At 41.0% G+C, this 17,012-nt stretch overlaps 1 protein-coding gene across 1 annotated transcript in view; it reads right to left on the bottom strand.

Annotated features, from left to right (window-relative positions):
- The window catches only part of TGFBR2 (transforming growth factor beta receptor 2), a 56,925-nt gene that overhangs the window by 14,462 nt on the left and 25,451 nt on the right, over positions 1 to 17,012 (bottom strand). The window contains exons 2-4 of the mRNA XM_054384855.1: positions 15,879 to 16,050; positions 14,133 to 14,323; positions 923 to 1,722 (exon numbers count right to left, since the gene is read on the bottom strand). Of these exons, the coding sequence (XP_054240830.1) occupies positions 923 to 1,722; positions 14,133 to 14,323; positions 15,879 to 16,050 (1,163 nt within the window). The remainder of the gene's footprint in view (positions 1 to 922; positions 1,723 to 14,132; positions 14,324 to 15,878; positions 16,051 to 17,012) is intronic.

Genomic DNA, 17,012 nt, shown 5'->3' with positions numbered 1-17,012 from the left:
CAGATTGACATAGGAATGCATCCGGATGGGTCTTGGAAGTCTCCAGAGAAGGAGACTCCACAACTTCTCTGGGCAGCCTACTCCAGGGCCCTGTCACCCTCACAGTGAAGAAGTTCCTCCTCATGTTGAGGTGGAACCTCCTGTGCTGTAGTTTATATCCCTTACCCCTTGTCCTGTCATAGGGTGCAACTGAGCAGAGCCTGTCCCCCTTCCTCCTGACACCCAGCCCTCAGATATTTAGAAGCATCTTCTCTTCTCTAGACTAAAACGCCCCAGCTCTCTCAGCCTCTCCTCATAGGGCATATGCTCCAGTCCTTTAATCATGTTTGCAGCCCTCTGCTGAACTCTCTCAAGTAGATCCCTGTCCCTCTTGAACTAAGGAGCCCAAAACTGGATGCAATATTCCAGGTGTGGCCTCACTTAGGGCAGCACAGAGGGAGAGGAGAACCTCCCTTGATCTGCGGGACACACTGCTCTTATCTATCATTCTGTCTACCTGCTTATGCCTCTCACGGGTAGAAGGCTGACTTCACATATGCTGGGTTACACTAGGAGGAGTTCTACTCACACAAAACTATAATGCCAGCAGTGCCAGCAGTGGCACAACATCACAGTGTGAAGCATCTCCTCGTCAAACATCTGCGTGCATTGCAGCAGCAAGCAGCTCATACACACTTGTGAGTGCATAAAGAGGACCATGTGCAGCTCTCTGATCATAACAAAAGTTTCATTGCACATTTCTCACTGTTGCTGTACTGTTAAGTTTTAAGTCTCTTTTAAGCCTCTTTGTTTATACATACTGTCACTTTTGGTTTTACTTTTTAAGTAAATATGGCAACACAGAATTCTTCTTTTCATCCCAGGAACTGACACATCAACGAGTACAACACACATACACCCCGTCTGCAAACTTTTAACTTACCTGTCCACTGTTAGCCAAGTCATCCACAGATAGAGAAGGGTCCAGTCTCAGGGATAACCCAAAGTCACAGAGACAGCAGGTTAAATCATTTTTCACCAGGATGTTGGAACTCTTTAGGTCTCTATGCACGATAGGTGTTTTGGGACGACCACAGGGTGTGTGGTCACTGTGAAGATGGGCAATCCCTCGGGCCAATGACCCACCCAGCTTCCAGAGGTCCTCCCAGCTGATAATGTGCCTTGTGAGGTATTCCTGCAAGTTTCCTCTAGCATGGAAGGCAGTGATCAACCAATATTGTTTCCCAAGATCTGTCTTACGTTCCTCAGCTGTCAAGAATTGGAGGATGTTCTCATGCTTGAGGTTTACATCTGAAAAAATGTCTTTTTCAGTTTTCCAAGAGGCATATTCTTCATAGGGGAAGATCTTGACTGCCACAGTTTCATACTGCTCTGATGTGTTTTGCTTCAGTTTGGCTTTATATACTTCAGCAAACCTTCCTTTGCCAACAACAATGTCCAACTCAATGGGCAGCAATTCTGTGTTGTGGTTAATGTTGTTGGCACAGGTAGAGCTGATGTCTGAGCGGTCATCATCCAACATAATGGCACAAACATCACTGCAGTCGTTATGTTTCCTAGGCTTAACATTTTTCTCCCATGCCTTGTTGAGCTTCCTCTTCTTATGAGTGCGGTAGGCATAAAAGATAACAATCACAGCAACAGAAATCACCAGTAATGGGACCAGGCTTATGATTGTTACTTTGGAAATTTCATCTTTGTCCTCTGGCTTATGGGAATCATCTGGAAAGAAAAACAGAAGGAGGGCATACATTAAATGATACAGAAGGCTGTCAAAACCTATACTTTTTATCCAGCATGCAATACATCATTTCTTCCAATGACAGTCAATAATAAAAATTATCACTGCTATCCTGCCTCCACTTACCAAGACTTCCCTGTCTGCTCATTTCCTAAGAAGATGGACCTGAATGAGCAAGAACCTAATGCAATTTAATAGCTTTGTTTTTCTCTCAAGCTCTTAATGCATTATGCATGAAAGTTTACTTTCCTGAAGACAATAACCAAAGTCTCCTGCCCTTACTCTGTCAATGTATTCTTGACAGATCTGCCCATTTGACCAGTAAGTACTAGAATACATTAATTTTTCTAAGAACTGGATTGATAAATAAGTAGGCAATGCAGCATGCAAATTCCCACCTGCCCAGTTATCATTCCAGATCCAGTATATTTCAGTCAGATCCATCTGGAGTCATCCTCAGGAAGCCTGTCTGTGTACAGCTACTGCAGGCTAATAATATTCAGGCACAGTATGAAGGCCTGCATACCCATCTTGAAAACCAAAACTCATTCTCATACTTCGATGTACATGCAAGAGTGCTGCTAGAACCAATTCAAACACCTACATGCACACAGGTGTTTGAATCCTGCAGGCACATAAGACACATCTGAGAACTGTCACCCACTTGTGTACATTTGCCTGGCTTTGTGTAACTGAAAACATCCTCTGTGTGCCACATGCTGGCTGTGCACTGACTGCCCTATTGAAAAGCAGGGAAGATAACTAGTTTCAAAGGGAACAGTTTAATTCTGAAGATAATGACAGAGGGTCAGAGTTTATCTGAACCCAATTTCACTGGGCACACAGAAATGTACTTTTCCAGCTTATTTGTTTGAGTCTGAGCAAATGTCCTACATTATTTTTCCAAGAGAGAGGGGATTTATGGAAGAAGGCCTGAATGGACTACAATACCTGAAGCTGCAACCGCAGTAAAGCAAGAGTCTTGAGTTAGCAGCATGACATTCTGATGGATGCTTACAGCAATGTCATGGACTCAAGGTCTGTGTATCAGGCCAAATGAGTCAGCATGAAAAGCAAGAGTTTAATAAAGCCCTGGAGGGAAGTTGACACTAAATACATTAGCCACAAGCCTCTGTTTCCCATACTCTGTGCCTCTCAAAATGAAGGTGCTGAAAGCGCTGGGGGAAAAGATTTTACAATTAGAACAGGCGATACCTCTGACCCTCCAATTTCACTCGTAATCACTTTCCCATTGGAAACACAGTTAGCTGGCAAGCAGCAGGAAACATCAGCTATTCAAAGGCAGGTGACAGGACAATTGAGGAGTATATTCTTCTTTATTTGGAAGAAGGCCTGAGTGTTGAACCAGGATGTGCTTCCTCTGAAAGGTTTAGCAACCAGATGTAGAACAAGTTCAATTCTAGCCTCTCTCACAGGGTTTCAAGGAAGAGGAAGTGCCTTTCTAGCACTGATGCTTCTGGCAAGCACAGAAAAGTGGCAATCACTAGCAGCACCTACAAAGAATTAGTTTCTTTCATTTATGTAAAAGAACATTTTAAACCAATCCCTTCTTTGACATCTATACAAATGACAAATCCTTATTTTCAAGTGATTTACCTTAGGGAAAAAAAAAAGTAGTAAATTTTAAACTTTTAAAATTTTTAAATAAAAAAAATACTTGAAAGTTCATCACAGATTACAGACACCCTTTCTGCTTCTCCACATGTTGAAGAGAGGAAAAAATTCCATTTTTTTTATGGCTCTTACTAGAGGAATATATCTAGAAAGTCCAATGTCACAGCTCACAATAAGATTTACATTGCTTGTTCCTGTGCACATTTCTTTCTCTCAGAAGGTCTGCTTTTTAAGGAACTTGGGAAATGCTCCAGCAGATGAGAACTGACTATGTGGTGGGATGGCTGTTTTGAAGTTCTGGCTGCAGGCTGGCCACAATGGCATGAATGCAACTGTGATGTGTAACAATCACATAAAATAGTTTTGATCAACATTTGGGATTCTCTTTTGTTATTGTTTTCATTTTTCTTTTGAACTACAGAAAAGCCTACTTGAAGTTGGACTCTGCTCTTGGAACTGAGTAACATCTCATCTATATCATATGGTATATTTTTAAACAAAGATGAACATGCCCTTTTAGGGCTCTCTGAGCCCTTTTCCTTTGCCACAGAGCTGCAGTATGTAGCCTAGGTAGCACATTTCAAATATGAAATACAAATGTCTCTCTAACAGAGGGAGAAAAAGTCCGAGATGTATTAGCTCTCTTTCAAATTCCTCCCCACGAGTCCAGGCATTTGGGGGTAGTTGGGTGTATGTTCAGCTCTAACTGAAAAGAAACTCACTCAAAGCCATCACTCCTTGACTGTTATGGTTATCTGTCTGAGGGCCTCCTATCATTCCCACAATGCCCTAGATGAGGCTGTACTATTTTGGCCTGCAGCTGAGAAGTCTCTAGTAGACTTCACAGCCCTTTTGGCTCTTCCTCTTTCTGCACAGGAGAAAGCTTTGCTTGTGGTGCAGGGGGATTTTTGTGTGGAAAGGAGAAACTGTTGATGCTGCAAATGTCACTTGAAAAAGAATTTTAAAAACGTTTTAATCAAAGCAGAAGCTGAGCAGTTTGGCCACTTCCCCTGAGCACTGTATCATTCTGCACCACTGCTGCAAAGTGACACATCCACTTTGGCACCCTCCCTTGGAGGAAGTAAGAAGACAGGGGGTGCAAAACATAGCTGCACAACCCCACCTAAAGCAGCAGGGATGAAGAGTGTGCTCATTTTCAGGTTTTAAGATACTAGACAAATCCCACGCTAGCCTTGGGAAATGCAAGAACAAACACCCAACAGGGAGGAGACGGAGGTGCCTGCCAGCAGAACTAAAGGGGACAGTAGCAGCAAAGAGCTGGTGGCACTGAGGGATGGTGCGAGCAAGGAACATCTGGGAACTGCCTTGGATTTTGACTGCTGATATGAGCAGGACAAAAATCAGCCCTTCCAGAACAAGTTAAGGTCAGGCTACTTCTCTGTTGAATCTGCATGCAAAGTCAGGACAGAATCAAAATTCAGAGCACAGCTGTATGTTTGCATAGGCAACGTTTTCGGGCTTGACTACAGGAATCTCAGAATAAATATTTGCTCATAAATAAGTACCTATGACTCAAACTTCATAATTTCAAAAATGGGAGTGCAGCTTCCTTTCTGAGCACTGGACTGTGCAAAGCCTGGCTGCAGAGGCGGGCAAGGCAATGGTTAAAAGAACAGCCTTTCTGGTTTTGCAAACAGGCTCCTAAATAACTTTCCCCACTCAGAACTATTTAGGTGGATCCGTCATTTCTTAAGCTTCAAAAGAGCCTATTAATATAGCACAACAATAGAGAAGCTGAGCTAAAAGAAAGCTTCCTGTATGTGGTTTAAACTACACACAAGCCATCTGCACAACCCTTAACATTACTCAAAGCTTCAGGGAATAGGGTTCAGGTGTCAAAGAAAATGGAAACATTGTACAGTCCCTGTTCAGTCAGGAAGTTTCAACACTGCTTTGCCTGGAAGTTCTTTAGGTTGGATTAGGTGCCTTTGAACTTCAATGTCATTAAACTTTGGAAACATAAATAAAACAATGGCAATAAAATTATGACCCACATTTTAATGCACGGGGCAGCACTAGTGCAGCAGCTAGTGTGGACAGAACTACTTCCTTGCTGTTTGCTGCTGGTACAAGTTCTAAAGTTGCTGCCTTACTTAACTGCTAATCAAAGCCACAGAGCAGGGCAAGAACATACTTGATATTGGCAGAACTCAGGCTAAACTTACTGACACTGAGGCATTGCAAGCTCCTCTAGTGTCCTTAAAGCCCACAGAAACACATGGCCACAAAATATGGGTGCAGACCTGGGACTGAGATCTGGGTATTTTGCAAGCTCCTGAGACACAAAGCAGCCTTTTGAGCTAACTGGAGGATAATTCCATTTTGCAGCAATTCCGAGGTTTCAAAGTTTGATTTCAATTCCACACTGGAATGAAAACTAACAGTGAAACCCAATGCTTTTTGAATGCTTTTGCATAAACAGAATTCTGTTCAAATATTGCAATTTGGCAAGAGACAGGAGTGCTGAATCCTCCCTAGTGAGGGGACTAGCCTGGGGTATATGAGCTCCAAGTTCAAATCCTGCTCTATTTGATTCAGTGAAGAGCTTTTCATCTCTGCTTATTCTGAACCAGGCAAAAAGTGAGTTTAAATGTTATGTGAGTCCCAGTTAATGGGCAAGACTCTAGGCAATAAAATATGGAAAAGTCTGCCCATCTCTTTAGCACTACTTTCTGGATGAAAACTAATTCAATAAAATGCTTCACTTTCAGTGAAATGAATTTTGGGACAATTTGGTTTATCCCTGTTGAAGAACCCTCAAGTGACAATGAAATTCTGTAGTTCAGACTCTTATGTATCTTCCTGGTTTTGGTCTTTTCAGAATTAAAATGGCTTGGAAATCTTCAGTAAAACATTTGTAGATGGGAAACGATGATTTTCAAACCAGCAACTCTGCTTCTGACATTTCCTTTAATTTTCTCTGAAATCCCTATCTTGAGGACAACAGTAGTCTGAAAGTTGACCCAACTTCTGTGTTTTAAAACTTCTGATAATTTTACAGGCATTGGGTTTTTCTGGCTTTATGGATGGAGGTGGAAAGCTTTACTATTTGGGATAGGGAGTGGGGAGGCTTTTTCCTTAGGAAGATGGTTGATCCTGACACAAAACACTTGGCAATAATTACTCTAGAATGGTGCACATCACACCAACTGGCATTTTTTTATCCTGAAAGTTTCTTGAAAATATTTTACTTTTCCATCCTTGCTGGAGATGAAGATTTTTATTTTAAACTCAAATTGTGGTTTATTTTGAGCAGGCAATCAGTTGCACCCCTCCCTCAGCTCTATGCTGAACCATCTGAAAGAAGAAATCAGTGAATTTTAAAACCACAGTGGATTCGTATCTTGCTATCCAGTGGAAAATTAGCCCTGGCATTTTCCTGAAAGTTAAATTCCTGCAGCCAGTTCCTGAATTTGATAAGCATTTCTTTGGACTAGGTATTCCAAGTCTGCCAAGGCCAGTAACTTGTGTTTGATCTGTACGTCTTTATCTTTTAGTCTAAAGAGGATATTGCCAGGGTATCCAAAACACAGTATCTCCTTAAGCAGCCTCCTGGAGACGCACTAGTTGTGGTAGTTGACAGGTCTGCCTGGCCTGCTATAAGGTCTCAAATAGTAGAAGTGACAAGGCAAAGTAACCCCTAAAGCCTATTTCTAAAGGTATCTTTCTAAAGAAGTGCCATCCACATCGCTCAGAATTTGGATCCTAAGGATGTTTGCTCATACGTGTGGGAACTTGATCTTTTGGTTATTTGCCAACCTGAACGTAGCTCTGCAGTACACATATGGCTGGCAAACCAGACCCAGCCCTCAGAGCACTTAATGCAGGGCATTGTGCAGTGCCACCACTTTTCCTAAGTTACTGCAGCAAGGGTATGAGCAGTTTTGGAGAGCTGTGGCACACTACTTGCTGCTCTCCCCTGGGGGCCAGTGGCTTTGCCCTTGGCACATGACTACCTATGATTGATCAGGTGATCCCTTAAGGTATCTCTGTTATGTCCAGGGAAAATCCTCAGTTATATGACCCAGTTATATGTGTTGCACGTTAGAAGAGTCATGCATATGCATCCATCACCTGATGGCTGCATCTTAGTCATGGGGGTTACTTCAGTGAACGGCTGGGCAGCAATGACAGAACGGATATTTTACCTGTTGTAAGCGCAATTTAATTTCTCAACTGATTGCCAAGTATGCTATTCAGCACCCAAGTGGTTTAAGAAACTCTTTAAGTTCTAAGACAGAACAAATAGTTTGTTGCCATTTTATTCCCTCACTGTTGGCTAGAAAACCTAATTCCTTGGTTTGCTGGCACAGCGCTCGTTTGTTTAAAACCTCCTACCCTGGGATACATTCCCTTCTTATCTCTCACATTCTAACAGGTTACTCCACTGTGTGTGCATGACATCTTTCACACATTTTGACCTTGCAGCTGAGGTTTCCTAGTTGGTGATATGAAAGCTGGTGATATTCTAACTTTACATTGCTGTAGTACATGCCTCAACTACACAGCACAGTGTCTGCTGCCGCTGTTTGCCGGTGGTTTTCTGGAACAAATCAATCTCTCCAGTTTCAATATGTTCCAACAGATGCCACACATTAACCACTATTTTTACTCTCAGCCTTAGTTTCACCCCTTCAACCTTTCCCAAAATATTATGTTGCCAGTGTTAGTTACAGTTTGTTTCTGTCTGTAATTATTAAAGTCTCTTCCATGACAACCTGATAAAAGGTTGGCCACATTCCCACACTTATTAAGCTCTCAAGTGATGCAAATTGTAACAAATATGCCAACCAGACTGGAAGAACACTGCCTAGTTTGTTTTTACAGAAATCTGTAACTGAGCTCTGCATGGTTATTTTCCTAGGAAGTAAACAATATAAATAATACAGTGCAAAACAAAGTTTTGGCTTCTTTTGCCTCTTTCCATTCTATTTCCTTTCTTTCCCACTAAGTCAATCAGATGTTCAGTATTAAGACAGCCTCTCCTTTGGTTACATACAGCTGCAGGCATTGGGTGGGACTCTGGCTGCAAATACCTAAGAGGAAACAGAGAACAAAGCCAATATACACCCGGTGAGAGGCTCTGTGCAACATTATAAAATACTACTGACCTCTTTTATGGGGCAGCTGCAAGACAGTTACCTTCTGAACATATTAGTTGGATAACAGAAAAACAAATTAATGAAAGCCTTTGTTAAAATCCACTTGGAAGCAGTCCAGCTGCAATCATCTCTTCCTGCTGTTCCTTGAGCTCTGGACAACTCATCACATGAGTATTTATGGCCTGGCAGCTGTTTGTGCACAGATCTTAAGTATGCTCTTAAGTCTCAGATCCTCTTATGTAGTCAAGTAAAATCAGTAATGATTTGACTCTAGTACAGAGAGGAAGAGGAAAGAAAGACAGGAAAAGACAAGGGCAACATGTTAGAGAGAACTGAGAGATACCAAGTTAAGGAAAGTAAAACATTCTCCGTATCTCCAGTGATCTGGGTACAGAACAAGGCATCATGCAGGCATGCTTGTGGTGGTTCAGTCAGCAGAACAGTACCAGGTCTCGCAGGTAACAACAACAAAGAGTGAGCAATCACAGCACTTGACACACTGCAAATCCATAGGCTGTAATTTGTTTGGGCAAATGACTCAGCCACAATTGATTAATCAAATACTTGTGTTTCTTGCACTCTCAATTAGCAAACTCAGTAAGATCATGACCGATGTGAAGGCTGTTAGCAGCACAACACTCTCCCCACCTCTGACACACTAGCTTCATCGTTTTCCTAAGTTCTTGTTGACCGTCACTCATCTCTATCACTGTAGTTTTGATATTTCAAGGGAACGGTTTGGATGATTCAGATAATCACTGTAACCTGCATTGTTAGCGTTAAAGGTTTCTCCCATGTTCTGACAGGGTGTCATGGGAATGGAACATGAGGAATAAACACAGTCTACCTGAACAATCCCACAGACACCTCAGTTGCAAGCTGCATGGAGATCTGCATAGATTGGCAAGAGAGGTGAGGATGAAAAATCAACATCATGTAAGTTATCAGAATAAAACAACTCTGAATCAATCAGAGCTGTACCACAGGTCTGCAAATTCTGTTTCCATGTTTTGATATCTCTGCATTTTTTGCTTGGATCTGAATTTGATGCCCAGGATAACAACTACATACATAACAACAGTACTTGAAGGGTTTGTTTTCCTGTCTGCAGTCACCCTTTTGTACTGTGCTGAATGTGTCTGAATGAGCCTGCATAACAGGTAAAAGTTGGACTGCATAGCAGGTAGGTCATGCTCTGAATAACATACAGTGAGTGACTGGCTACCCCTGTTCATGGAGAACAGGTCAGATGTGAGGCTAGTAAAAGCAGAGTCCTACTTGGTTGCTTTGGATAAACAAGCCTTGACCTCAGCCAAATAGCTTAGGATTGTTAATAAAGAAGAACTTTGTTAGGCATTTGTCACGCTTGCACTGGCTGATGGATAGAGGCTGGGAGATGGTCTGGTGAAGGGAAGGCTGAGGAACAAAGCTGCCCAAACACCAAGGAAAGGCTGGAACTGTATGAACAGCTACAGACAGACCTAGTTCATCATAACAAGTCAAAATATAAGAAGGCAAAGCAAGATACAGAAGATCCATCAGAAATAAGTGGACATTAAGGAAGATGGTAGTCCAGTCTTGCACTCATCTTTTCCCTGACTGGCCCCCTACCTGCCACCTAGCCAAGTTCTAGCCAGACAGGGACTGGCTAACCTTTGCCAGTGGTTTTACTCCCTGGCTTTGCCTTCTGGTAACTTTAGACATTTGAATGAATAATAATTACAAGACGCTGGCATAGAGATTTGCTGTAAGAAGCATTTTTCCACCACAGCACGGTGCTTACCAGTCACACGCAGCTGCTTGCCAGTTACCCACGATTTTGTTTGGCAAAAAATAAAGATATTAAAAAATAAACAATAAACACAGAGTAGTCAGATTTGCAATGGCTCCCTGTGTACTCTGTAGTATTTCTCTTAGAACTATGGAACATTGTGTGGAGTGATTCTGCACACAATATTTTCCACCAGCTGCCAATGGCCTGAAATGCCAGGGATCTGAATGAGACTCAGAATCCCCCTGACACAGCAGAATGACAGGCATGTTTAGGCACATATCTGAATGTGTCTTGCTTATTCTGCAGATTGGCAATTTAAACCAAAGTCAATACAAGAAACAGGCATTTGATTTGGATGTAACTGGGTGAGCCACAACACCTCCAACAACCCAGAACTTTTAGATATTGTGTCTAAAAATGGAGCCAGATTTATTGTTCACAGTCAAGACTGATACAAACCAACAGTGATATAAACCAATTCTTCTATAATCAGTAACAGCTCAGCTGTGAATCACCTGAACATAGTGACTAACCTCTGGTGGAAATTAGAACTTGTTGCCTTACTCACAATTTTCTTTTCTATATCAGAAAGACCAAGACCAAACTAAATCTGGTCTGTCCTAAATGTGCACCCAGGAGGAAGAAGAGCCAGAAGACTGATCACTTACAGCAAAAGCTTGAAAGGAAAGAATTAACAGGTGAAAAATTACAATCTTTTTTATCATTTCAGTTTCTGCTAGTAAATGAGTACAATCGTTTTTTTTGAGCAGGCTTTTTTAGAGTAGCTTTTGTCTACTCTCTATGAACTATAGGGTGTGCAAAAAAAAAAATTTGCAAAAATGCTTGCTCTGGTTTACAAGAAACATAAAGACAAGAGAAAGGCAAGAACAATGTACAAAACTGATCTGGATGACAGTCGTTCCAAAGGCAAAATTATTACAGGCTATTATCTAGTTGTCTGGAGGAGTCGTGGACCAGCTGGCTGTGATGTTCTGCTCAAAGTTAAACACAGACAGGAAACCGCATGTCTGATACTGTAAAAATCGTTTGTCTTCCTGCCATGGCTAACCAGGCAAGCAACCCAAAGGGGCTGTTTTCATTTAAAAGAAACACTCATCCACAACAATAAAAAAAGAATGGTAAAGCCTCAATTCTGCCTCCTTCCAACTGTGTTTGTGAACAAGCTGCAAGTGTTACCAACTGAACTTTTCCTTTACTTCAATTTTTATCTGTAGGTATGTACTTAATGCACGTGAATGTAGAACACTGTTTTCATAAGTCAAGCAGACTGATCACAGCATATGACTTACAAGGAAAAGCTCCACTCTATAGGAGAGAAGGGAATTAGAGTAAAAATCCTGCTACTACAATTCCTTTTAGGCTGCTCTGGAGGTGTGAGGACTGCAGAGTTGACAGGAATGAAGGCACTTGGTGTTGAATTTATAGGACAATTTTCATAAATGCACACACAGAAGATACACATTTGTCAGAGCAATTGTATTCAGCTACATGGCTCCAGGAGAAACAGCTACAATGTGACTCATTTATAACAAATTAGCCAAAATCCACAAGGGTGTGGTTCATTTTGCACAAAAACTCCATGGACAGTAAGAATGATCAGAGGATTGGATGATCTGTCATATGAAGGAATGCTGACAGAACTGGGTTTGTGCAGCCTTGGGAAGAGAAGGCTTAAGGGAGACCTCAGAACCATGTACAAGTACATCAAGGGTGGCTATCATGAGGAGGGAGATTTCCTTTTTACAAAGACTCACATGCTAAAGACAAAGACTCACATGCTAAAGACAAAGACTCACATGCTAAAGACAAGAGGTAGATTTGGACTGGATGCCAGAAAAACATTGTTCACCATTCGAACTATTAGACATTAGGATAAACTCCCAAGGGAGATATAGGATTCCCCTACATCAAACAGTTTAAAGGCTGTAATGGTTTAGCACAAGGGCTAACCTTCCTGCTACCCCAACAGAAAAGTGAGGGGAAAAGTAACACACAAAACTCAGGGTTGAGATAAAGAGATAAGATCTTAATATGACATAAGATACCATAATCACAATGCATAATTACTTTAGCTAATAATCTAATTAATATAATCTAGTAGTACAATGCATGATTACCTTAGCTTAACTGATTTGCAGAAGCAGCACAGTGAAATACAGCAAAAAAAACCCCAAAGGAACAAAACCAGCAGCTACCCAACTCCCACCCATCTCAATGCCATCCCTGAAGAAAAAGCCAACACCCCAAAAAAAACCCAGAGCCCTGAAGCAGCAACTGTTACAATCTGAACTTCAAGCCCTGTAATACTTTGCTCCAGTTAGCACTTCCAGTTTTGATGCTGACATGACTGCAGCATGGTATGAATAACAGCAGCAGGTTCAATTCAATCCATGACAAAGGCCCAACTTGACAGGATGCTAGGTCATCTCATTTAAATTATATTCCTACCCTGAAAGATTGGACTAGGTAATCCTCGAGGTCCCTTCCAACCTGGTGTTTTATGAATCTAGGAATCTTTTCACTGGGAACATGTTCACATGTCAAATCAAGGCAATCTGTTAGATTTAGGTCCAGGGTCTACCACCTGGACTCCCATCAGTACCAGTATTTCCTCCAACTCCTTTAAAGCCCACCCAAGTAACGGTTGATCATACAACCATGGATCATCAGTCAGATTAGTTTCAAATGAGCCATGGGGAGGGGATGAGAAAGAACCAGCAGATATGGATAGTCTGGGCAAAGAGAGGCAAAAACTTTCTAGCTTGCTTTTGGCTAATCTGATGTGTTTATACAACCTAAACTAGTTAGCCCTCTTGGAGAGCTGGGAAGCCACTCACACAGTTTATTTCCTCAGTGCAGTCATGCACTGTTTCCCAGTAGTGGAAACAGTATTCCAACCCTTTGTTATCTCAGATAATGAGGATTTCATTATAGCCCTTTCTGAGGAATTTGGAAGTGATTAAGGATAGGCTCTGTGTGCCATACTCATTTAGAAGTGTGTGCACACAAAGTTCCCCACAGGAGGCCTCGCACTTGCCTGTTACAGACCTGACTTAATAGATTGAGAATCACTGTGGGATCCAGCAGATAGAAGACAATGAAGTGAGGTATGTACATTGTATATGCACACGTGCATATCTGTTTGTGCAGCATGAAATCCACTTGTACACACCTGTAGTGACTGCATTTATTCTATTTGCAGTGGTATATATAAGCATTTATGAAGCAGAACAGGGACAGGTTACGCACTTGTGATGTGGTCTGTACTCAGACTTCAGTGGTTTAACTGAACTCACATAGACATCCTTCTGGTGTAGTAAGGATGAGGTAGAATGAACCTTCCAGCTACTTCATGCCCACCAGAGTACAAGGGTAGGTTATCAGTTACAACAGAGAAGTTGACTTTAAAGTCACATCCTCTCAAGTTACTCAGTTGTACCTGTATACGAAGATGTCACACTATGGCAATGTGGCCTTTTAGAAAAGGCAAGGCCTTCAATACAGCCTCTTGGTCATGCTTTATAATGTAACTAATATGGGTTGCATTTCAGTGTGTCAACAGAACAGCTCTAAACATCTTGCTTTCACCTTTCTTTTCATCAACTTTTAAGTGCAGTGTCTTGAGCTGAGTATCAGTCTTACTTCAAAAGGACATTCTGGCAGAAAGAAAATATCATCTGAACACACACACACACACACGAGAGTTTGAGATTTTGCAAGACTGGGAAGAGACCAAAATAGGTCCTGTTACTGAAAGTTTTCCTCCACAAAATGTGATTCCATATCCCATTGGTATGACACAATTAATAGTACTTGCAGGGTTATTCACTAAACCTACCTGGTGGAAAAATGATCATATCGTTGCATTCTTCACCTGTACAGGAACACATGAACATCAGTCCTCCATCCTCCTTCTTTTCCCTCATCAAACACTGCTCTGAGCTGGAGTCATCCAATATGTGACCATACAGTGTTTTCTGGGGATCGTGGCATATTGTTTCTAATGTCACATTTTCATCATTCTGTCTCCTGAAAATTAACAGAAGAAAACTGAAATCAACAAAGAAATATTTTACACAGGGAACAGACAAGACTACGCCTGCCCAAAATCTGCCTCTTTTGTGAACTTGAATGGGATTTAAAGACTATCATATGTTCCTCTCCAGCTTTTCTGAATGGGGTAAATTTGGCTGTGTCTGGCATCCTCATACTGGGACATTTGTACAAGGGCACAGCTATTCGTGTATCATATTACCACTAAGGTCCAATGAGTGCCTTCAAAAATCTCAAGATCATGCTCAATTAACTTCTGTGAACTTCAGAACATACTTTTGGTTTTTGTGGTCACTGTGCAGACAGTAAAAATCTGTGGGGAGTTATGATAAAAACTGAATTATTTCCTCAAAATTTGAGGAATTTCTAGTGAGCTGGTCTTTTTGTTTTGCTTCTGAATCCTACATTCAGCACAATTTCTGCACCGAGTTATCCATATAATAATAATAATAAAAAATATCAACCATAGAACTGTTGTAAGCTAGAGTTGCAGTGCTGTAAGGGAAATATTTATAGATGATAACCTGCATCGTATTCCTGTGTTTTGTTCTGGTGCACAGATTTTATTTAATTTCATTGACACATGACTCAGAGGCAAATAGCACTTCAAATACAATTCTCGACTCATCTGTCTTTTGGATAAATTGGCATGAAAAATTCAGAATGTTTCTTAAACTGCAGTACAGCCACTTTGTGTGGTAATAATAGACACCAACCATTTGCTAAAGGAGCACAGGAAAACTATGCTACAGCACAGTGGACTAATCCTGCATTTCAAGTGTCTGCTTCCAATTATGCTGAGAAGTCTCTTCAAGTCACTGGACACAATGAATCCCTCAATAAATGAATTAATTCTTTCTTTCTGTAAGTGGTTCTCATTATGTTCTTGAATCAGCAGCAATGTTGGAAAGACTCAGTTCTGTTGCTTTTGCTCACTTACGAACTCATTACTTACCATTTCTGGAAGTGCAAAACACAGTTTTTAGACTAGATTGCAAGTTTAGAATCAAAAAATCTTAATCCATTCCTACACCAAAGTCACTACATACACAGAATATTTATTTTTGTTACTATTAAGAAAAAGTATTTCTACCTATATATGCTAAATAATCCTCTCCTGTGATAGATTTACATAATCCAGTTCACTGTGAAACGTGAGAGAGAGTAGTCTTTCTTCAGTAAGTACTACCACAATCCTCTCTGGGTCTCCAATCTGTTTCTGCTGAGTGCAGCAGGTGGATGCATCTTAATGGCCTGAGTCAAAACACACCTCTTTTTCAGTAACAGTGTAAGCTGGACCAGAACTGCTGTAGAAGAAAAAAAAAAAACCCTGGAACATTTTATATCAGAATTGTTAACCTCAAGTATCTTGCAGTATGCTGAGCAGAGATGTGAGTTAGAAGCAAGAGAGCAATGCCTCAGCGAGGCAGGTAGCTCAGACATTCAGAATATCAGAGCAACCAAGGAAAGGACTAAATAATGATGAATGAGTTTGTGCTCCACTTCCCACCTCTATGGGGAAATAACTTACCATATAGCCACGCAGACTTCACTATTATCCTCACAGATAGAAGTGATGTTGCAGTTGCTCCTGCACTGGTGTTGGTTTGAGCAGGTTGTCACTTTAATGTCACAAAATTTGCATAGCTTTGACATTTGAATTCCACTTTCTTTATTTCTGTCTACAGGTGACATAATTTCAGCTTAAAGAAAAAAAAAAAAAGAGAAGGAAACTTAGTAATTTTAAATTATCAAATTGTTTTACTGCTCATTATGAAGAAAAAGTTTTCATCAGCAGCAAATATTCCCTCCCACCTTAAAGCAGAGTATCTTTGTTATTTCACAGTGACCAGTTTGCAGAATCAAACAATTATGAGTCCAGTTTGCACTGACATAACTACTGTGCGTTCACCCATTTGCATTATTCACAGGCAGTATATTTGTCCCCTATGTACAATATATTGCATCTGGCTGGTGTACCAAAGAAACTGTGGATACCATGGATACCACAGGGAATGCATGCTAGGTGGGTGACATCATTATGACACGGATTATGATGAATTTTGCAAGTTTGTCTTTACCAACCTGAGGCATAACCTGGGTGTCACCCCGATCTGATTCCTGTTCACATAAGAAAACACAGAGTTGGAACTGACTTGCAGTTTAAGGTAGATGATCTGCCAGAGGTTGTTGGTGACACTCAAGTTAGTAGTGCAATAGAATGTCTGTGCAGTTCATGCAGTGTTATGGGACCTTCGTGGGCTAAATCAAGGGGACTTAAACAAATTTGCAATGACAGTCTATCTTGTGGAAGTCTACTTTGACCCAACAGCTATGTTTCTGCAGTCAAGAATTGAAGAATTACTTGCTTACTTGTTCTGAGTCTTAGTACACATCATCTGCTTTAGTGTAGCAGCAGTATGGGAGAGGATACTTTTTTGTCCCAGTGTATGAATTGTAGTAATATGTTTTTAGTTTAAAAACTATTTTGAAGAGACAGTGTGACTATAAGGAAGAGAAAATGCCAAAAAACTTTTTTTCTAAAGCTAAAATAAATATGCGACTATCTGAAGTGGAGCAGACTATCTGCAACAGTTTCAGTCTAACTGATTTTGTGTTATATTTAGAAAATAAAACCACTTTAAGGAGATACTTCGTATAGGAC

The sequence above is a fragment of the Indicator indicator genome, chromosome 11, assembly GCF_027791375.1.
Source record: "Indicator indicator isolate 239-I01 chromosome 11, UM_Iind_1.1, whole genome shotgun sequence".
NCBI lineage: Eukaryota > Metazoa > Chordata > Aves > Piciformes > Indicatoridae > Indicator > Indicator indicator.
Note: the sequence above shows the minus strand (reverse complement) of the source record. Positions and strands in the feature narration are given on the sequence as shown.